Genomic DNA, 19,701 nt, shown 5'->3' on the forward strand with positions numbered 1-19,701 from the left:
TTCTCATTATGCAGGATATGCTATCTTTCTGAACAACATGGGGGAAATTACATTAACATATTAAATGCACCTATGGTTGTACAGAAAAGCAGAAAACTGACAGGTTTTTCCATGTAAAATAGCTTCATGCACAGCCGATGCTCAGTGTATGTCTTTTGTAACACACAAGTAGGGTTAAAATGAGCTCTTCATGGATGATATAACATGAAGCAAATCTACTTGTCAGAAACACACAAAAACCTAGTGCATGAAAATCCATGAGTGAAATCCTACTCTTTATGTCCCAGCACACTGGATGCAACACTCTAATTCTCCGTTATTTTTATAACACTTCTTCTAAGATGTGAAGCTTTTCCTAAATGTAATTAAATCTAACCCAAACAAAAATAACATTAGCCATCAAAAGAAATTGCTGCCACAATTCTAGTAATACATAGCAATTACTTTGCTTTGGAAACTTATGCTGTTTCTTCTGTAAGGCAGACTGTTGCTTCAGGAAGTCCTAAGATCATAATGTTATATAGGTTTATACATTTTCTTAGCCAAGGCAACATCAAAACTGAAAAATATTTACAGTATAATAGATTCTCAGGAGCTTGAATTTCTAAGTAGGAAATCCTCTTTAAAAAAAAAAGTGCTTCCAAGAAAAAGTTCTAAATTCCTTCAATTCCAATTAAATTAAATTTCCGATTAAATTAGAAACATTTTTATTTGATTTCATCAACATTGTTAAAGTGTTCCTTTTTGATACAGCCAAGCATTCCATTTCAATAATTTTGTTGGCTTTAACTACTTTTAATTTCTCTTTTACATTATTTAATACAGTATACATTGATACAAAATATTATTCCAGTTTTGGATCTCAGTGGTTGAACAGTATTTGGGATGCAGTGTGCAGTTGCTGGTACAAGGTTAAGAAGGAATGGACCTGACTTATATGTCTGCTGATCTACTCAGAATGCAGAAAGCTTTGTTTATCCAATCTCAGAAAATAATTTCTTGGCCCACAGTTTCTTACTGGACATGTTTTGCCTTTTTTATTGGACCCTTAGTCCAAGACATTTACTGTCTAAGTTTATATCAAGATCACACTCTTAGAACATATTCTGAGTGTATCCTTGGCTCACTGCCCTTTTCTCTCTCCGTTTCTAGGATATTTTCTTGTAGCATCTCACATGGCCTTTTACCAAGACAAAAGTCAATAAAACACCCTTCCCACATGATTTTGCATGTGCCTGTTTTCTGGCTGGAAGCTCTAATCATTTGGGCTTCCAGACTCTTGGACAAAGCAACGTAATTGTCTCTTTCTTACATTTTTTTCCAAAATGCAGTCCTGATTTTGGTGTCCCTATTTCAGTTGAAGTTGAACCTAACCAATTCTGACATTAAAATTAACATCTTTGTATATTACAGAAATTCAATATACATGTAGGGAAAATATCTAAAGAAAATGTTTCTTATAAAGACATCATAAATAACAACATTGTCTCAGAAAAGATTTCTATTTCAAAGAAAGTGTGTAATTTTTTCTACAGAAATAGTTCCATCAAATGATGGCTTTGCATCCTAATGAAAAGTAGGACCTAACTTCCCTTTCTTTACTCCTCTACCCATCCAAAAAGACAGGAGCAGGATTTGCTCACTACTTATGCTCCAGAAAACATTTGTGTTTCCTGTTCCTCATTGGAGGAGTGCATCTGCCTTCTCTGAAGCTCTTTTTCTTTTTCTTTTGAAAGTGAGCTTTTACTCATCATTTTTCCTCAGTTTATCAGACTCTAAGCCCTCAGTCATCAATCTCCCAATCAGCTTCTTTGACTTCTGTAGAGGCCTGACCTCAGTCAGTGACGGGTGCCTCAGCACCTAATTTGACAAACTAGCTTCTATGCCTTTGTGCATTGATATCCTAGAATACAAATCTTGGAAAATTTCTAGTTCTATCAGTACACAATTGTACTGAATTTAAAGTGCTGGTGACTACAAACTTTGCCCTAGTACAAAGTCAAAAACATTTGATTATTTAGACTTGTCTTCTATCTCACTTAAATACCTCAATATCTTCTGGGACCTCAACTTCAAATATCATGGGAAATTCCCACTCCAATTCATTTTTAGAGTAGCTTTTTGCTATTGATTTTCATTTCTGGCAGGTTGTTGTGAGCTTTCCTTTTTTGTGAGGCTAGCTAAGCAATAGTCTCACTTTCTCTTAGTCCAACATTTCCTCACTGTTCTTTTCATTAAATCTCAATGTTTTTCTTTTTCTTCAGAGTTTGGCAACTACTATTTTTTTAAGCCATCATGCAATAAGAAGAGAGCATTCCAGCAAGCTTCTTGATACACTGAAAATGCTTCCATGCTTGTTTTCCCCAGTTTTAGTACTATCTTCTGATTGATTTCAGTGTCCTTCCTCACCATCTGCTTCTCTGTTTTTACTTCATGTTTATTGTTTTTAATAGTGTTTACCATGCACAATGTGCCTGGCTGCAGGGAGATAAATGAGAATTCATCTGCTGTCTCTCATGTCCCAACTCTGCCATGGAATTTAAGAAAAAATGTCTAGTCATTCAGTAATCTAAAAATTCCTCTTTTATCTCAAATTACATCTTATGTTTCCATTAATGTCTTCTGTCGCTTTAACAGCACTAATTTTTTTAGTTATCTGCTTGTGACTTTTTCATCTTCCCCACAGTAAAAGTGAAAAATTGGTTCCTGGATCTGCTTCGCAAGATCTGGAAACTCCAACTTGCACCTCTGACAATCTCCTGCAGCCAACATTTCCTTGCATGTCTGGGGCCATTAGGACTCACAGTATGAGAATACTCTGCATAGCTGCTGCACCTGCATTTCCCCTGGTAGCTCCACAGGAGGTTTTGTTTGGCTTCTCTCGCACTCTGTGCAAACTGATCAAAGGCCTCTCGTCGGATAAAAATGCATCTTGGATTTTACTCAAAGTGTAAAGCACTTTCCTCATCCCAGACCTTTCAGTCTGGTCTCTCATACTTCAAAGATGATGGCTTATAGTTGTCTTTATGCATTTCATTGGCACCTGCTAAACATGAGTAACTGCAGCATTCACCCCTTCCATATCACTGGGTGACTCCTCTAGGAAACTCCAGTGATTCACTATCTAATGTTTCCTCCAGATGGCAAAGTTACAAAGCCAGTTCTGTGATATGGCAGGGGAAAAGCTCATGTTCTCTTCCACAGCTGCCTTAGGATCAGATTACACACTGGGATAGGAACTGCATCAAGTCCTGAGATCCTTATGCAGTTTTCATAATGTCATTATCAAGACAAACCGTGAGTTTAGTAGTACCAAAAAAAGAAAAAATTAATAAAATGTGAGTATAAACACTAAGGTAAACCCTATCATATTAGCTAATGTATAGAGTAGATTAGCTAGAAATTAAATTGTAAAGTATATTAAGTTTTTGTTCCCTTTAGTATAATGTATTCACTGAATTATACTGAAAAAATAGTATTCCAAGTTATGTTTTCAAAATATTCATCCAATCATTGATGTAATGTAAACGAAGAAAAAGCATTTTTACGTAGATAGAAAGACTAAGGTTGCAATTTTCAAAGGAGAAACTCTTTTGAAGCAAAGAAGCTAAGAAATTAGTTATCAGTTTTATGTAAACTTAATGCAGTTCACTCTGTTGTCAGTGAAAAGAAACAGGTACTTCTCAAGCATATTTCATCCCATTAGTCATGTAGGCTGGATGGAGGTGCCTTCCTCAGTCCTGTAGCTGGAAAAGAAACTGACATGAGTAGCTTAGTCAAGCTGCTTATCAGCTACAGATATCAGGATGATTAGTCACCCTAGTTCAGAGTGATTTTCTGTGGAATTTTGGTCATTATTTTCCTTTGAAATTACCATTTACCTGTGTTAAGATTTTTCACTGTTGCATAACAGCACCTTGAAAGTCCCATGGCTGATTTGATTTCTAAGTATTATGATTATTTTTTGGATTATTATCTGGCACTTTTATAGTGATAATAATACTGTAATCTGAATTACTGTAAAGAATAAGGAAATACAGTTCCAGTACTTAAATGTCTTTTTTGATAAACAATACTTACTGTTTCTTTTTTTCTTTAATATATAGGAAACGTGTCTCAAAAACTCTTTTCCTTGTTGCCTTGTGGGGGACTGGGGGTAAGTAGATTTTTTTTTTTTTTCATAAAAGGGACAACACACAACATATGTGTTCTCTGGCTAATTCTTTAGCACTATCAGTTCAAAGTCTTCAGAAGCTGATAAAAAATGTAGGGATGAAATATGAGCCATTATCACACTGTGTCTTCAAAGACATGGAACACAGCACATTACAAGAGGCATATGGGAGAATTAGGAACAAATTTGGTGTAAATTTGCCAATTTCTAGTTATCCCACGTTGGGTTTTTTATGTGAACTCTTTTCTTGAGGAAAGTACCATGGGCACAATTGCTATAGCACAATGAGCTTTGGAGAAGCCGTTTTGTGCACTGTTGAAAAGTAAATATGGCTCCACACTTCTCTGAAAGACAAAAAAGTTGCCAACACTAACATTTAGCATGAAAAGGGCTCACTAGATGCTAGCCAATAACTTAGGTATTGAAATAATAAATTATGTCAGCATTTTTATACCCTGTTTTGAAACAGATTCATCCTGAAAGACAAGCTCATATTAGGACACAGTAGACAAAAATCTGCAGAAAGAAACATGTTGCAACACTAGGTGAAAGAGTAAAACTAAATTAGTGAAAACCATGTAGAATTTCTACTGATACCAGTATAATGCTCCTATTAAATTGTAGCAAAGATAATTCCTAGGAGAAATAATTTTTCACATAAATGAGTTTTTCACACAAAAGTATTTCATGCTCTTGGCCCAGCTGGATCCATTATTTTCTGATGTCATCAATATCAAAGTGAAATGGTAATATTCTAGATATCAGTGGGCTGGATGGTTGATGTATATTTAATTCCCTTTTACTGCTTCCCAGTGAATTCTCTGAGTACCTTCTCTGAAAAGTCTGAGCAGACATAAAAGCGTTATCTCAGGACGTCAACTTTCGCTGCTACCTTATACAGATTTATTTACCTTTTTTCTTCACGAAGGATAAATTCCATACCATACTAGTATGTTTATAGGACGGAAGAAGTACTCACATTGTAAGGTTTTAACACACTCAAGAAAAAAATGCACTTTAACCTTCAGTATTTTGTAATTTTGGTGGATTTCTGAACTATGAATTAAAAATAAAATAATCAGGAAGTCGTAATCATTTCAGATCATCTGCCTTGGGCTTAGCTTGCTGAAGATCCTCCCAAAATTTGGAAGTTGGTGACTAGCAACTTGCCAATCTGGAAACTTGGGCATCATTTCTATATGTGGTTCAGTTAACACTACACATTGACATACAGATGTGTTTGCATGTGCACCTCTGTAAACTACCGTGTGCACACATGCACACACTGGTCTGTAAAAAAGGTAATTTTTCACACTGCTGGTGGAGAGAAAATTGAACAAAAAATTAATAAAGTTGAGAAAGGATGTACAGGCTTCTGAGTTAAAAGGAGATAATGTAAAAGTTCTAGAAAAAATCTGAGGGCCTTGGATAGTAAAATAAACTATAGCATTCTTTAAAAAGCAAAGGATAAGACTTTTCTATTAAACAGATTATTGTGACCAGAGATGACCAGAGATGTGCTTTGAAATCCTTCTACTGATAACAGTATGTTTCATTCTAAAGCTAACAGAGGTCAGAATTGCTCAGTACAACTTCACTGTTTCAAGCATTTAAATTCATCTACACTTTTTTTTTTCCCAGTCTGTTTCATTTATTTCTTATTTAAATTCATGGAAATTGGATTAAAGCACATGTTGCAGAAATGGATCTTTTATTTATTTATTTTCTAGTTGGTCTGCCTTTCTATATATGATTACTGTCAGGCTTGCTGTGGGGTGCTTTTAAAGGAATGGGTTATGACCTTTTTCAAGGTAAATAATCAGATTAGGAGCTTTCTTTCAGCGATATTTAGCTGTTGATTGGTTAAACTCAGGGAAAGGGAGCTGCTTCAAACTATGTGGAAAACAATTCTTAAGATTACTTTCAGAAATGATGGTGGAAATGAGGAAGAAATATTGCTACTTAGTAGCTTTCAACTTGAAAGGTATAAAGCAGTAATCAATGAAAAGCAGGAAGTTTAGTTCATGAAAAGATTTTAGGGAGGCATGGAAGAATTTTATCTTTTTTATGTTTGTTGTATATTTTTTCGTCCTTTCTTCTATCATTAGTTGTGTGCTGCAGAAAATAAGACAGTGTTAAGAAAAAAACCTTCCATTCTTGTATGAGACTTTATGATTGCCATTTAGATGATGGTTTTCAGAGCTCTTTGATCCTATTATTTTCTAACCATACGGGGACATTGCTGTTATTAAGCAGCTCTGTCATTAAATAGATTAGTGGTTTGACTGCTCATACAGGGAATGGGAAACCTAGGCTCAGTTCTGTCCACTCCCAGGCTGTATTTAATATCAGAGATATAATTTCTTAGAGAGTGTTGCTACCACACAAGAGATCAAATATTATTTCTGGCTGGGGGCCCCCACACCATGCATTAGTGATGCCATTGTTGGAAAGAGCACAGAACAAGTAAGATTTTATCCATAAGTAGGAAAAAGCCCATCTACCTAAGGCTATGATCTTCCTATTACATACAATTATAAATACTTCCAAGTCCTAGTTCTGAGGCCCTGTTCCACAAACAGATTATAAATTTGATGTGAAAGAATCACTGAACAGAATGAAAACTGTTCTTGGATCAAGGAATGGAAGCTAGGACTTCCTAAACGCTGAAGACATGATCACTTGATGGACTTATACTGTTCACAAACAAAAGTCCAAGTAACTTCCATAACCCTGAATTCTACTCTATTACTGATTTTCTTATCTCGGTTCTAAAACTGCAGCCAACATCAGGGATCCTCTCCTTTGGACATTACTTACAGTTGCAGTAAAAGAAAGTTTGTTTCAAGAGCTTTGAAAAGCAAACAAGAGGCAGCCTGAGTCCATAACTAGTATTTTCTGATCCTTTACCATCACTCCACTAAATCTTTTGTAGCAATGAAAAAAAAGTATGTAAAACTACAGTTTACTCGTTTTGTACACACTTTTCATCCCTATGAATTTTCTTTTAAGCAGTGCTAGGGATTGATTATGTCAGTCATTGGTGTAGTATATGTTATACTTTCAGGAGAAATCAAATAAATTTTTTAGCGTGATAAGGAATGATATAAGTAGTAATTAGCTCTCTTACCTAAGAGCAGAACTCTGTTTCATCTGTACAGCTAAATTGAACATATCTCACAAAGAGACAAAAAAAATTGTCTAAGCTAGCATCCTAATTTTGCCCATAACAAGTTTTCTTTCACTGATGGTTAATATTTTATCAGAGGACTATCCAGGGTCAGGAGTATAAAATCCACTGAAGTATGGAATCTCCCTCCTGCAATAATGCTTTTTATGGGTTTTTTTTCTTTCAAGCTTAACCTTGTTCCAGAACCAACTGTTGTTAAAGAATTCTAATACCAGAGGGATGAAATTCTTTGTGTTGGAGAGAGACTAGCAGCTCTATGGCCAGCAGTTTTAATAATAAGAGATGGTTTCTTGCAGCTGGTCAGAGGTTTGGAATGTGAAAAGTTTTCCAGGAGAGGTGGGTAGATTGCAGGTGAAGTGGCCAAATGGGGAGAATAATCACAAATTACATTTTGGTTCTGTGGATTGTCTGACTGTTTTTCATCTGTAAACAGCCACTAGAGCTATAACTGATCATTTGACCAATGTATCCATCTCTTGCAATTCCTCTCCTGTTGTGCTGTGAAAATGACAATAAGAGAAGGAGAAGTCTACTTTTAATGGGACTAAGTTTCATCTCCTTGTCTCAGTCTGTCACTAAAAATACTGATTGTTTTCTTGCCTGTTTGACCTGCTGCTGTGTGAAGAAATCTTGAAGTCATTTCTCAGCTATATTTTTTTGTCTAGTTGATAGGCAAAAAACCCCACAAAAGCAAAGAAGAGCAGGCTTTTATGATAATGTCATCATCGGCTCCCAGCTTCAAACACTTCTGCGGCTTTTGAATTGTCATTTATAACTTGGAACTGAACCGACCCATAATTCCCTTGATGCATTTAGAGAAATTGATAACAGACTGCTTCTTTTATGGCTCAGAGGAGGCAACTCCCATCACATCACTATTGGCAGTCAATATTATTTTCTGACATGGTTGTAAAAGTATAAAGGGGCTTATGGCATTTGTTTAGATGAGGAATGGGCTCTCAAGCTGTGCTGGGGTTTATGGGTCCAGATTACTGAGAAGCAAAGGGAATATGATGTTTGCAAACAGGATATGATTTTATTTAAGTTTGGGTTTCATACGTTGTTCCCTGGGGATTGTCCTGCAGACAGAAGAGAATTTCACTTTTATCATATGAAATTGGGCAGCTTTCCAATCCCCCCTGCTCTCCCCCCATCCTCCCCACCAAAGACACTGCTCCAAACCTGTAACTCGTAGTCAGAACTTTAAATTGCAAGAGGAGGAGCTGGGGAAGAACGCTGCCCTGCAAAAAATCAGACTTCAAAAAAATTAATGTTTTGTGAGCTTAACAGAGTGGCTCTTGGGCTAAATATCAAGCCATCTGAATGGCTAAGTATGGCTTGTACATAATATGGAATGTCCATTGCATTTCCTCTAATTTTGCTGTTACAGCAGCAAAGAGAAACAATATCTTCTGCTGAGATAAGCTGGTCTTGTTTTGAAAATCAAAGTGTAACTTGGATTTTTCATATCAGAAAACAATTTGACCTGTAATTACCAAGGGAAGAAGTTTGTAGTTATAAAATCTCTCAACATATTTATGAAACTTACAAAACATTCATATTTTCTGAATGTTAAATTCCTTCCTGCTATTCCTTCCTGTGGCAGCTGACAGTGCTACTTTTTGTCCTGACCACACAGGAAGAAAAGTAATAAGAAAGGCAAGATTTACTAGTACACAAGTTTAGTAAGCCATCCAGGAAACAAATTGGTTTTTGCTGCTTCTCATTCTTCCCTTGATCTTCTCAGCCTGTGCCCAGGAAGAATTTTCAGCCTTTACATATTATGACTCTTCATTCCTCTTATTTCTATAAGAGATAATGACACCAAACTGGTTCCATCACCATGGCACAACTGTCTAAAATCAAGAAAATGTTGGCAGTGGCATTGCCTTCTTGTAGCAAGTTTAGGTTCCAGGCTGCTTAGGTATCGGTCCTTATACCAGCACACAAAAGAGTCAGTAAAGAAATTAGACTGCCTACAATTTAGGTGTTCAAATGAACCATCACCTTCACAGAGATATTAGAATTAACTTGTGCTTTTTCCCTATATTCCGGGCTGTACCACAATTGGCATAGTCCTCTGAACAAAAAATGTGTCTGTTTCCTAGTTTTGGGAAAGCAATCTGAAGTTCCTATAAGCTCATCTACTCAATATTAAGTTTTGCATTGTGAAATCATTATCATCCCATGCTGCCAATATATTTACCAAATAGTTTAAATTATTTTCCTGACTCATTAACCTACTGAAATCTGCCAGTTACAACATTTTGGAGCACACTGCAGAAGGCTCCCAGGAATGAAGGACTTTTTTACCTCCTAAAACAGTCAGTTATACCACCCCCAAAGAAATACCAAGATTTAATCAAAAAACCAGGCACATCATACTTTAATTGACATATTTTGCAGACTATTTAGGAATCACAGTTACACGGTGTTGACTGTGATATTTTCTGCAGAGGTAAACAAAATGTGTGCTAAAAAAGGCCACCCTGGTACCACCCCAAGGCAATTTAAGGCCACTGGGATGGAGCTATGCCAGAGCTGTAAGTTTGTCTAAAGAAAAAATAGCAAATAGAGAGAATTAATTTCATTAAAATTTAATTAAAATCTAACTAACTTGCAGTCCAGAACAACAGATCTCTGAAGATTCCCTTGTCCAACTTTATGTACTGGCATTAGAAAGCCACATTCATCAGTACAGCAGGAGTCATTCTACCTAAGATCAGAAGAACTGACTGGAGATCCTTGATTTCCTTTATTGACAGAGACTTGAAACAACTAAGTTTCAAATTTTACGCACATTGATTTTAGAAAAAAAAACCAAACAAGTGTGATAAGATGAATCTTGGTCACAGCAGGAAACAGCCAGCCTTCCTTTACTGAGGCACACAGACCATCCCTGGTTCTGGGAAGTGCATCAGTGTCTCCTGGGCAGGGAGAGAATGCCACATTTATCATATCAACACCATGGCCACAAAAAAAAATTCTTCAAATTACAGGGCAGATACTTAATTTCATTCTTGTTCTTTCAGGGCACTGAGGTGGCCCTGTGCCATCTACCACAGAGCTTGATGTTTCTGTGAGAGGTGAAACTGTTTAACTGAGAGACAGAGTTCCTTGGTATTGCTGCAGGCACAATACAATATTCTAGAATAGTCCCAGACTGCTTTTACTTGCTGCAGGCAAGGATAAAAAGCTCAGACGTGGTAATCTCACAACATGTCAAACACACAATTTGGTCTCTCAAACTATTTTTTTACCCTTTTTAACAAAGGATGGCTTCCCCTCGCTACTCAACCAGGTTAAATTTTTAAACAAATATACATTATATGGAACATAGAAAATTATTGGGAAGTTAATGAACTACTGTAAACCCAAATCTTTAAAGGTCTTACCTAATTTTCTGCATTTTCTAAAAACGATAGTGTTGCCAAAGGCAAACATTATGCAAAGAAGCATCTTATTTGCCAGAATAGAAAACATTGATATAGATATAGAAATAGATATAGATATAGATATAGATAGATATAGATATAGATATAGATATAGATACAGATAGAAATATACAGACAAATATGCACAGGTATGTTAAATGTAAATAGTGGAATAGTATCATATCCAATCTACTACTACTACTACTAGTCACTCTTCCCAGACTTTATCACGTACACACACACGGATTTGACAGTAATTCTGTAATTATAGAAGAATTCACATTTGCACTTTAAAAATATATAATCTGTTTATTGACAGAATTTAACTGGGTGGACAGAAGAGCTCCCTGAAGAGTAAATGTTCTTGTGTTGTTTATCTGAATGAACACCAGGTACTAGTGTAGTCTCACATTGGCCTCTAACATAAAGAACATCTACATCCAGGCAGAAAGTTGAAATGTTATGTTTTAATAAAAATGTGTTCAGAGGTAAATGATGAAAATTTTCAAAACTAAGGCCAGAATATTGCAAAAAGAAGTTGCATTTTCTGTAACTGCATGCATTGCAACCAACTATACATTGTTGTATCTGCTTGTCTACAAACTCCTGGAAACTGCAAGATCAAACATAAGAAGGCAGTTGCACAAGCATTTTCACACACTAACCCATTAAATACTAAAACAAATGTCAAGTTAAATTAATAGACTACTTAGGGCTAGGCCTGAAAGTGCAGTAACATTTTTTACAAGCATCTGGTGATATACGCCACATATCTGAGACTTGAATCTTGGCCTAAGTGTTTTATTTATGAGTTTTTTCTAAAAACAAGATCTAATCCACATCTAATCCATGCTATCCTCCCTCCATTGCCCCTAACAATGATCCACACATCACTGTTTCATTAAGATTTTGAGATCCTTTACAGTGTCTAATGTATGCTTTGTGAGACGTTGAAATTCTGGGTGTCTGTCACAAAAGTTAGTTTAAGAGAGAAACCAAGTAAAACTATTTCTTTTTGAGATACTGTTGTATTCAGGCTTCAGCTTGACTTAGCCTGATTTTTTTTCTGCTTCTCATTTGAATGCAAAGCTATTACTTTTCCAATACTCACCTCACCTTTTTTTTTTTTTTTTTTTTTTTTTTTACAAACTTTAAGATGTATTTAATTTTACAGAGGGGATGATGCATTTAAATCAGGGGATGACTACCAACATCTGTAACTCTACTAGGCATTCAATAATTAATTAATAATTAAATTTTTTACTGAGTATTTCCTGAAAATTGACTTTGATTGGGTTTTCATGTTACTTCACTACTGGCAGGTAAAACTTGAAAGACATTAAGTATTCTACATACAACTGGTTTGTGTACTGCTCACATTCCTTGTTCTTGTAGAAAGTCTGGAAAGATTTTGGGGTCAGAATTAATAGCCTTTAAAACTATTTTTAGAAGTCCTTATCCATAAATATTATTACTGATAAATTCTCCTACTGGAATTATTCAAACACAGAAGTCAATGCAAGACTAAGGGAGTTTCCACGGTTTTTGTTTAAGCAATGATTTGTGTTGGTTGTTTGAACTATTCATCCTGCTGGAACTTAAAGATCACATGCCCTTCACAAATTTTTTTTAAATCACACTGGTAGGCAAGAAAATACGCAAAGCTACTATTCTGGGTACTCTTTATGGTAGGCACTTAACATCAAAACATCTGGAAATGCCTTTGACAGAAAAAAATCTTTGATACAGCTGCAATAGTAAAAATAAAGGAAGCTCACTGTACATATTTTTCCAAAACTAGTACCCTTTTACACACTTCCTGTATCTGGAATTTATGGAAAAGACGTCAGCCATGCAAACCTTTTCTCCTTTGTTCCTTAACGAGTGACATGGCTGACAGGCCATTCATTAGAAGTTGCTCCTCGGAGATGATGCGCGCACCTTCGCTTCTTTAGTCATGGTGAGATGAAACAGCAGCTGAGAAGCACGTTGAGGACCTTTTGCTTCCTGGTGGAAATCACAGAGGTGATGAATGATCACCAGGACATCTGTAGGAGTGGGAGGTGAGAGCTATGAGCGTGACACCTGGGAAGCTGCACTGCTCATGGTCAGGAGCAAAATATTACAAACTTATGTGGCAGTGTTAGCTGGCACCAACTGTCTCTAAGAATGACACACTCCTTGCTGGAAGTGATACCAAAAGGCCACACAATTTTTAGAGATTGGAACACTTCAGAAAAATATTTAATTTCTGTTTTCATGCCAGTATATTAACAAAACCCAGCGGTGGAAATACATTTGCTCTGGTGTAAACGAAAGAGTGTGAGACTCTGAATGCTTTTAAAGCTAAAACACAGGAATTCACTCTGAAATATCTAAGTTTTATTAAATGTCAGTATCACTGAGGAGGTCAATACTCTCCAGAATTATTTGTCACAAATTCTTAATCAGTTTGTTTACTGCATAGTTGCACTATTATGAGCTGAGCAAATTTCATTTACTTCTCAGTATTAGAACCACTTATATCAAAGGACAGAAGTTTTTTAACAGAGTTGTTTGTCTAGATTTGTGTTGAAATGTATCCATTTGAAATGTATACCTAACTAACTTCCATCCAAGAACAGTTGAGTCCAATCTCTTTAAAGAAAGGGCAAACAATCCTTTCAAACTATTGTAAAGAACTTCTTCTTGTCCAGAATATTGGACATATAGAATACAATGACTCCTATCCAAGAAGCATCACAGGTCAAATTTTCCATGAACAACTAGATGACAAATTGCATTTTTGACCTGTTGTCAGAAAATGAGTATCTCTTGTGGGAATGTGGGGTATCTCTGAGAGGACTGGTTTTGATTTTAATGACGGCAACAATTATGCAGAGAATCCAGAGCAGGATGAGCAAGTCAGTGTATTTTTAATCCCTCTCAGGAGTAAAATCAGAATTCTACTGCAGAAAATGAATTTACATTAAATCACAAGATATGTGTTTGTGGGTGGGAGGAGAAATGTGGAGAGAAAAATTCTAGGATGCTTTGAATTCATCCCAAAGCAGTAGCCTAGGCTCTCTTTTACATTGTCATACAGTTATCAGTGGGGATATATTCAGGGCAACTTGAGGAAAAGATAGGAAAGGAAAGATAGGAAAGATAACTTGCACAGATGAATACATCATGCAGGGTGTAAAAAACTGAAAGTTTTGTCAGACTGTGAGCAGCATCTCTGGTCAGTAGAGCTGTGCTTCAATGACCACTTGGCAGATCCCAGGCGATTTCTGGAAAAAGAGGACTGAAATAGAAGATGAGTGAAGAGACGTTGTAGCCAGGAAGGAGAGATAAAACAAAAAGCAATTATCTTAGATATGCTTTAGCATTATTAATCACACACCTTTTTTGCCCCCGCCCCGAGGTAGGTTCCAGATAAATTTAAATAGCAGGACAAAGAACATTTCCAGTTTTGCCAACTGCAGTGATTTCAGAAAGATAGTGAAGTAAGGAATCCCTCCCTCATGTATATTGCCATATCTTTCCTCACCATTTTCACATGTCCCACAACCTGAGCACAACATAAGGAGCTGGCAGCTTTCAAACTTTATAGTCAGTCTTCCTTAAAATTAAATTTTCCAGTCCTAAAGGGGTTATAGTACAAGCTTTCTGTGTGTTGAAATATCTCTGCTGTAAGGCTTCTTTCTTAGATTGTTTTGAGTATGCTTAAAGTTTTCATTGCTGAAGTGGCATTATCACATAGATATTTCTTACAGAAAGCATTCATATCAAGTTTTTTTCTGCAAAGCAAAGTATTTTTAGACACGGGGCTTGAAATATTAATTCATTCAGTCAGGAGAAGTTACCTACATTTCTTTTCACTTAAGTCATTCCCTTCTTCTTTAATGCCTCCACATCCACTTCAGGGACAGGTAGCTTAATTTCTATCATCTGTAGCTTTGCAGAGTATTAGCTTTGCTACACATGCCAATGTTTGAGCTATACTAGATGTGCTTGAAAAAGCCTGCAACCTACAGTGCTCATTCAGGAAACTGGGAGTGAAGTAAATCCATATGTGTGTTAGGAAGTCAGTGTTCAGATAGGGCTCGTGTCCTCTGGCTCTTGGCGCTATCATGCACAATTCTGCTTTGAAGAGCTGTAGCAGTGATAGGATTTTTGGTAACAAAATGTGTAGTGTGCTCATAGATCAACAATGACATTTTGAGGCTATAAAAATGTTTTTTTCATTAGGTTCAATTTAGAACATTCTTCTATCCTGACAATTTTTAAAGGACTCCTAAATAGAAGTACTATTTAAATGTTAAACATAATTAAACAGAAAAAATCCCACTAAGATTCTGGGTTAGAATTCAGCTAAAAATGCTGTATTTTCTGTAGATTTCGTTTAACATTGTCTGAAAAACAATCCTAATCCAGACAGGTTTTCACTGAATTCTTTGGCTGCTCCAAAGCACTTGAACAAAAATAACCTCTTATAAAATTCCATCTGACTTCGTCATAGTCTGTGATTCAGAAAGCATCACATTTGTCACAAAGTCATGCATAGTCAGCATAGATAGGCTGTCAGATATATGAAATACATACATGCACTAGAACTAGAAACCACAGTGTCTGATCCTATTCCCTTTACTTGTACAAAACCCAACCATTTCATCTCACAGGAATACAGGAAAGCGTATCAGTAGGATTTTAGAACTTCATTTCATATACAGCCTGACAACTGGGCTAGCCAGTAGCTGTAATTTTAATGGGTTTGCCATTTATACCACTGTACTTCAACAGCAATTTACAAAGTAAACGCTGTGCAACACTAAAAGAAAATCTCTGTTTAAACACCTGAAACATTTAAGGGCATACTTAGAATTAACAGAGATATAAAATGGAGTGAGATGGAATTTTCTAGCTGTTACAGCTAAAGTGTTGGCTGTGTCATGCGAGTTCTTCTAGATTGTTCTTCATGAGATGTTCCTCGGAAATTCAGTCATAATTTTGCAAGAATATTAAACAGTATTTTCCACCTGTGTTTGTAATACTATGCCTTTTCAAGGTAAGTATTCATGTTACTTTTAAATATTTATGTTACTTTTCTTGTATTATAGTAACAGTACATGAAAGTATGCGGCTTCAGTTGGCTACCCCTAGCTTTAAGACTTTACCACTCATTACAGGTACCATACCCAAGAGATTAGCTAAAATATCCTGAATTTCCTGTGTTCATTTAGGTGGTAATTTTTGAAAAATTTCTCAGGAAACACTGTTCTGTTTCCTGATTGCCCATTTTTTCTACCAGTCCAGGTAAATTAAGGTAGCAGTCATTCAAGGTCTGAGGGAAATTTTTCAGTGGAAGATACTTGGTCTTACAGCCAGTTCAGTCTCCTCACACTCAGCTGAAAGCAGAAAATGATAAATGCTGTACCTTGGCCAATGCTCAGCATTCAGCGGATGGAGAGACTGCGGTCTTATGTGTCAGAGCAGACAACTTCTTAAGGGTGGGTACTCTCAAGCTGTGGTTACAATTTTAACTTAATCAGCCTTCCTGGAAATGAATCATAGTCCCTTTGAGGATGCAGGTTGCTCCTGCTCATGCCCTTGTGTACAGAGCAGCTGCCATTGAATCATTTTCATCAGCCACTCCTTCACGTTAAGCTTAATTTGCTGGCCATAAAAATGGTAAGAAAGTACTCCCTTCCAGCCCTCTTGCTGATACTTCCTTATTTAAAATACTGCACAGTATTTTTCAAACTTTATTATGGTTTGATTAAATTGATTTAACCAATGACCTCTACTTATTTATCTCCTGATTAGCTTTAAAAATGAAATTTGATTCACAATTCCTCTAAAGCAACAGAGAGATAACTTAAAGGTCTGCCTAATTTTACTTATGATATTGCTTTTTTTACTACTTGGTTTCTTTCTTGTTTCTTGTTACCTATTGATCAGTGCACATCTTTCCAAAAGCTACTTTTATTTCTTTAAATCTCAAGCTACCAATCTATAAAACAAGTATAATAAATCATCCCATATCAAGCTGATGATACTTAATTGTGTTTGTACAACATTTTGAGTTTCTCAGATGAAAAGAGTGTGCTGTGCCTACTGTTATTCTAAACTTTGCAAGCAAAATCCAGTTTTCTTATTCAGGTCTACTGCAAATACAAACTATTTTCATTAATTCTGCTGCATGCACACAAAACTGATCAAAATGATAGAAAAATCAGGTCCAGTATATTGAAAAAATAAGATCATTTTAATAGCTTGAAATATAATATTATTGTAACAGTAATGGCAAAGACATTTGACAGGTGTAGAGAAGATCAAGCTTAGATCAAGCTTCTTTCTGTTTCAAATGACTAATCAGAGAAATTCCTCTGAACTTCCAGAGTCAAGGAGCAGTGCATCCATTTTCAATTACTCGATTTCTTTCCTTTTTTTTTTTTTCTTTCCTTTTTTTTTTTTTTAATGGAATTAGGAACAGAAGCTTCTGGTTCAAACTGAAAACATGTCTCAGTGTGCTTGGAAGTCATCCAAATAGCATCTGCCACAGTATTTTGTCTATTTCTAAACTTTTCTTTTTCATGATAAATTTGTACAGTATGCTACAATTAAATGCACTTCCCATGGAGCATCAAGAAGTCTGGCTGTTTCTTAGCATAACTTTTTCAGACTATTTAACACCATCTTGTCTGCTTTACCTAATACATAATATATATAGGGATATACAACACTTCACCTGTTTTGGTGTGTTTCTATAAATAAACACTTGTTAAAAATAGATTTCAAAAGTAAAGTTTTAGCACACTGATTGAAACTGTAGAGCAGCGCTACTTAGCCACCTTTACACTACATTCTTTGTAATGCAATGTATCACACATCACAATTTCTCATTTAGAAGGTAGGAAAGATAACTCTCTCTGCTTTAAAACCCCTCGTTCATTTGTTACAAAATAAAGCCTTCCAGTCAAAGCCTATTAGTTCATCAAGACTGCCGATACAGCAAGGGTCTTGCTTTATGTAATTCCATTTTCTGTCCATGGCAAGAGTGACCGCTGAAATTATTAAAAGCAATTAATTGCTCCAATTTCAGACACTTATAAACAACCGCCTGGGAAGCAAAAACGAGGGGCTACTACTCTGTTTTAGAAAGGGGCCACTGATGTGCCACTTTGGTGGCATGGGCTGCCCGTGCCTCTGCTGCGGCAGCAGTGGCTGTTCATTCCCGATGGACATTCCCGATGGTCCCGGGGCTGGCAGGTCCCCGTCACCTCGCCAGCCAGCTTGAGGAGCGTCTGGCGAGCAGGCCGGGCCGATGTAACACTGTTTGTAATGAGAAATCTAAACAGGGAATGGCAGCGAGGCATGACAAGAATGTGTTTCCATTGGAGAAGCCCGTGCAGAGAAAAAGCATAAGCAGAGCCATGTCCAGAAGGCCTTTCAGCTGGCCAGCACGGAAGACTGATGTTATTGTACACGGGCTGTCACGCTGCCAGCCCTCCCTCACGGGTTTGTTTTCTCTCATGCTCTCCCTCTCGCTCTCCCTCTCCCCTCTCCGCTGCCTTCCTCCCGGGGCCGGCTGTTTGCTCAGGTGGACAGTGACACCGTTTGGAACGAGCTGCACTCGGCCGGGGCGGCACGCATGGCGGTGGGCTGTGTCATCGAGCTGGCGGCCCGCGTGGCCTCCCGGGAGCTGAAGGTGAGGTCCGGGCCGCGCCGTGGGTGGGAGCGCCGGGCGGGCCGGGGCGCGGGCGGGGACTCGGGGCCGGCGGGGCTCCAGCGCTCGGCTCCGGGAGGGCGGCGGGACGAGAGCCGGGGGCGCGTCCGCAAAGGTGTGGCCGGGCAGGAGCTGCAGCGGCCCGGGCCGGTGCCAGCGCCGAGGGGCTGCAGCCCGAGGGGAAGTCAGTGCCCATCTCCGGCCAATGGCTGCGGCGCGCCCTTTGAAGTCAAGTTTTATTTATTTTTATTTTTTTTAACTATGGTTGTTGAGTCACGTGCGCAATGTCAGGATACCACCCAGCGAGAGGGGAGGCGAGGCTGGCCGGGAGGGCGATGGGCAGGCGGTGCCCGGTGCCAGCCTGCCCGTGCCCCTGCTGCTGCCGCCGGGCCCCTTCCCGCTGCTGTCTCCGTGCCGCCGGATCTGCGAGGCATGATGTACGAAACCCAAATTATCCCCAGTCTAAACAATTTATAAAAGCTCCAGACCTGACAGACTTTGACATTTTATTTGGTATTTTAACGGCCCTATTTAAAGGTACGCCATATGCAGCCGGAGTGCAGGCTTGCCCCAATAAACATTGTTGGAGCTAACATGTCTCCTTAATGAAACTGTTTATTCGCTTTCCAGTCCACACACTAATGGATTCAGTCCTATTTCCAGAATCAAGATGGAAATAAATATTTTTAAATTAACACTGCATGATGATTTCTAAAATTGCAAATTCTGTTTCAAAAATTTTCTTCCTGTATATTTCTCTCATTTCGATCAAAATGTTAGCTACCTATTTGGGAATGGATGTGTATATTTATGTGTATATTTAGATAGATACAGAATGAATCAGGGTTAAAAGACAGCATAGTGAGTTGAAATTCAGTACTATAGCTTTGACATAATAAAATGCAGTTTTATATTTTTATGTTTATCTGAACTTTTATGTTCAGGTACTGAAATCATTAGTCAGGTACCACACAAAATGTACAAATTTTGAAAGATCATGGGAAGGGTGCATTATATGGGATCCTGTTGTGTATCCTTTCTGATGGGTTCTTCATTCCCTTTAAGGTTTTTTGGGCATAGTAAGATATGTAACTCACTGTGCATTGTTCCACACACAGAAGTAATGAATGTGATGAAGGATTTTTTTAGCTAGTTTTTATCTTTAGAAACTATATGACACATTGCACTGTCT

At 37.4% G+C, this 19,701-nt stretch overlaps 1 protein-coding gene across 12 annotated transcripts in view; it reads left to right on the forward strand.

The window, feature by feature from the left end:
* HDAC9 (histone deacetylase 9) overlaps window positions 1-19,701 on the forward strand; it is a 457,669-nt gene that overhangs the window by 326,202 nt on the left and 111,766 nt on the right. For all 12 annotated transcript variants that reach the window (XM_074536959.1, XM_074536953.1, XM_074537003.1 and 9 more), the window contains 2 exons: window positions 4,107-4,156; window positions 18,384-18,491. In XM_074536959.1, the coding sequence (XP_074393060.1) occupies window positions 4,107-4,156; window positions 18,384-18,491 (158 nt within the window). The remainder of the gene's footprint in view (window positions 1-4,106; window positions 4,157-18,383; window positions 18,492-19,701) is intronic.

The sequence above is a fragment of the Zonotrichia albicollis genome, chromosome 1, assembly GCF_047830755.1.
Source record: "Zonotrichia albicollis isolate bZonAlb1 chromosome 1, bZonAlb1.hap1, whole genome shotgun sequence".
NCBI lineage: Eukaryota > Metazoa > Chordata > Aves > Passeriformes > Passerellidae > Zonotrichia > Zonotrichia albicollis.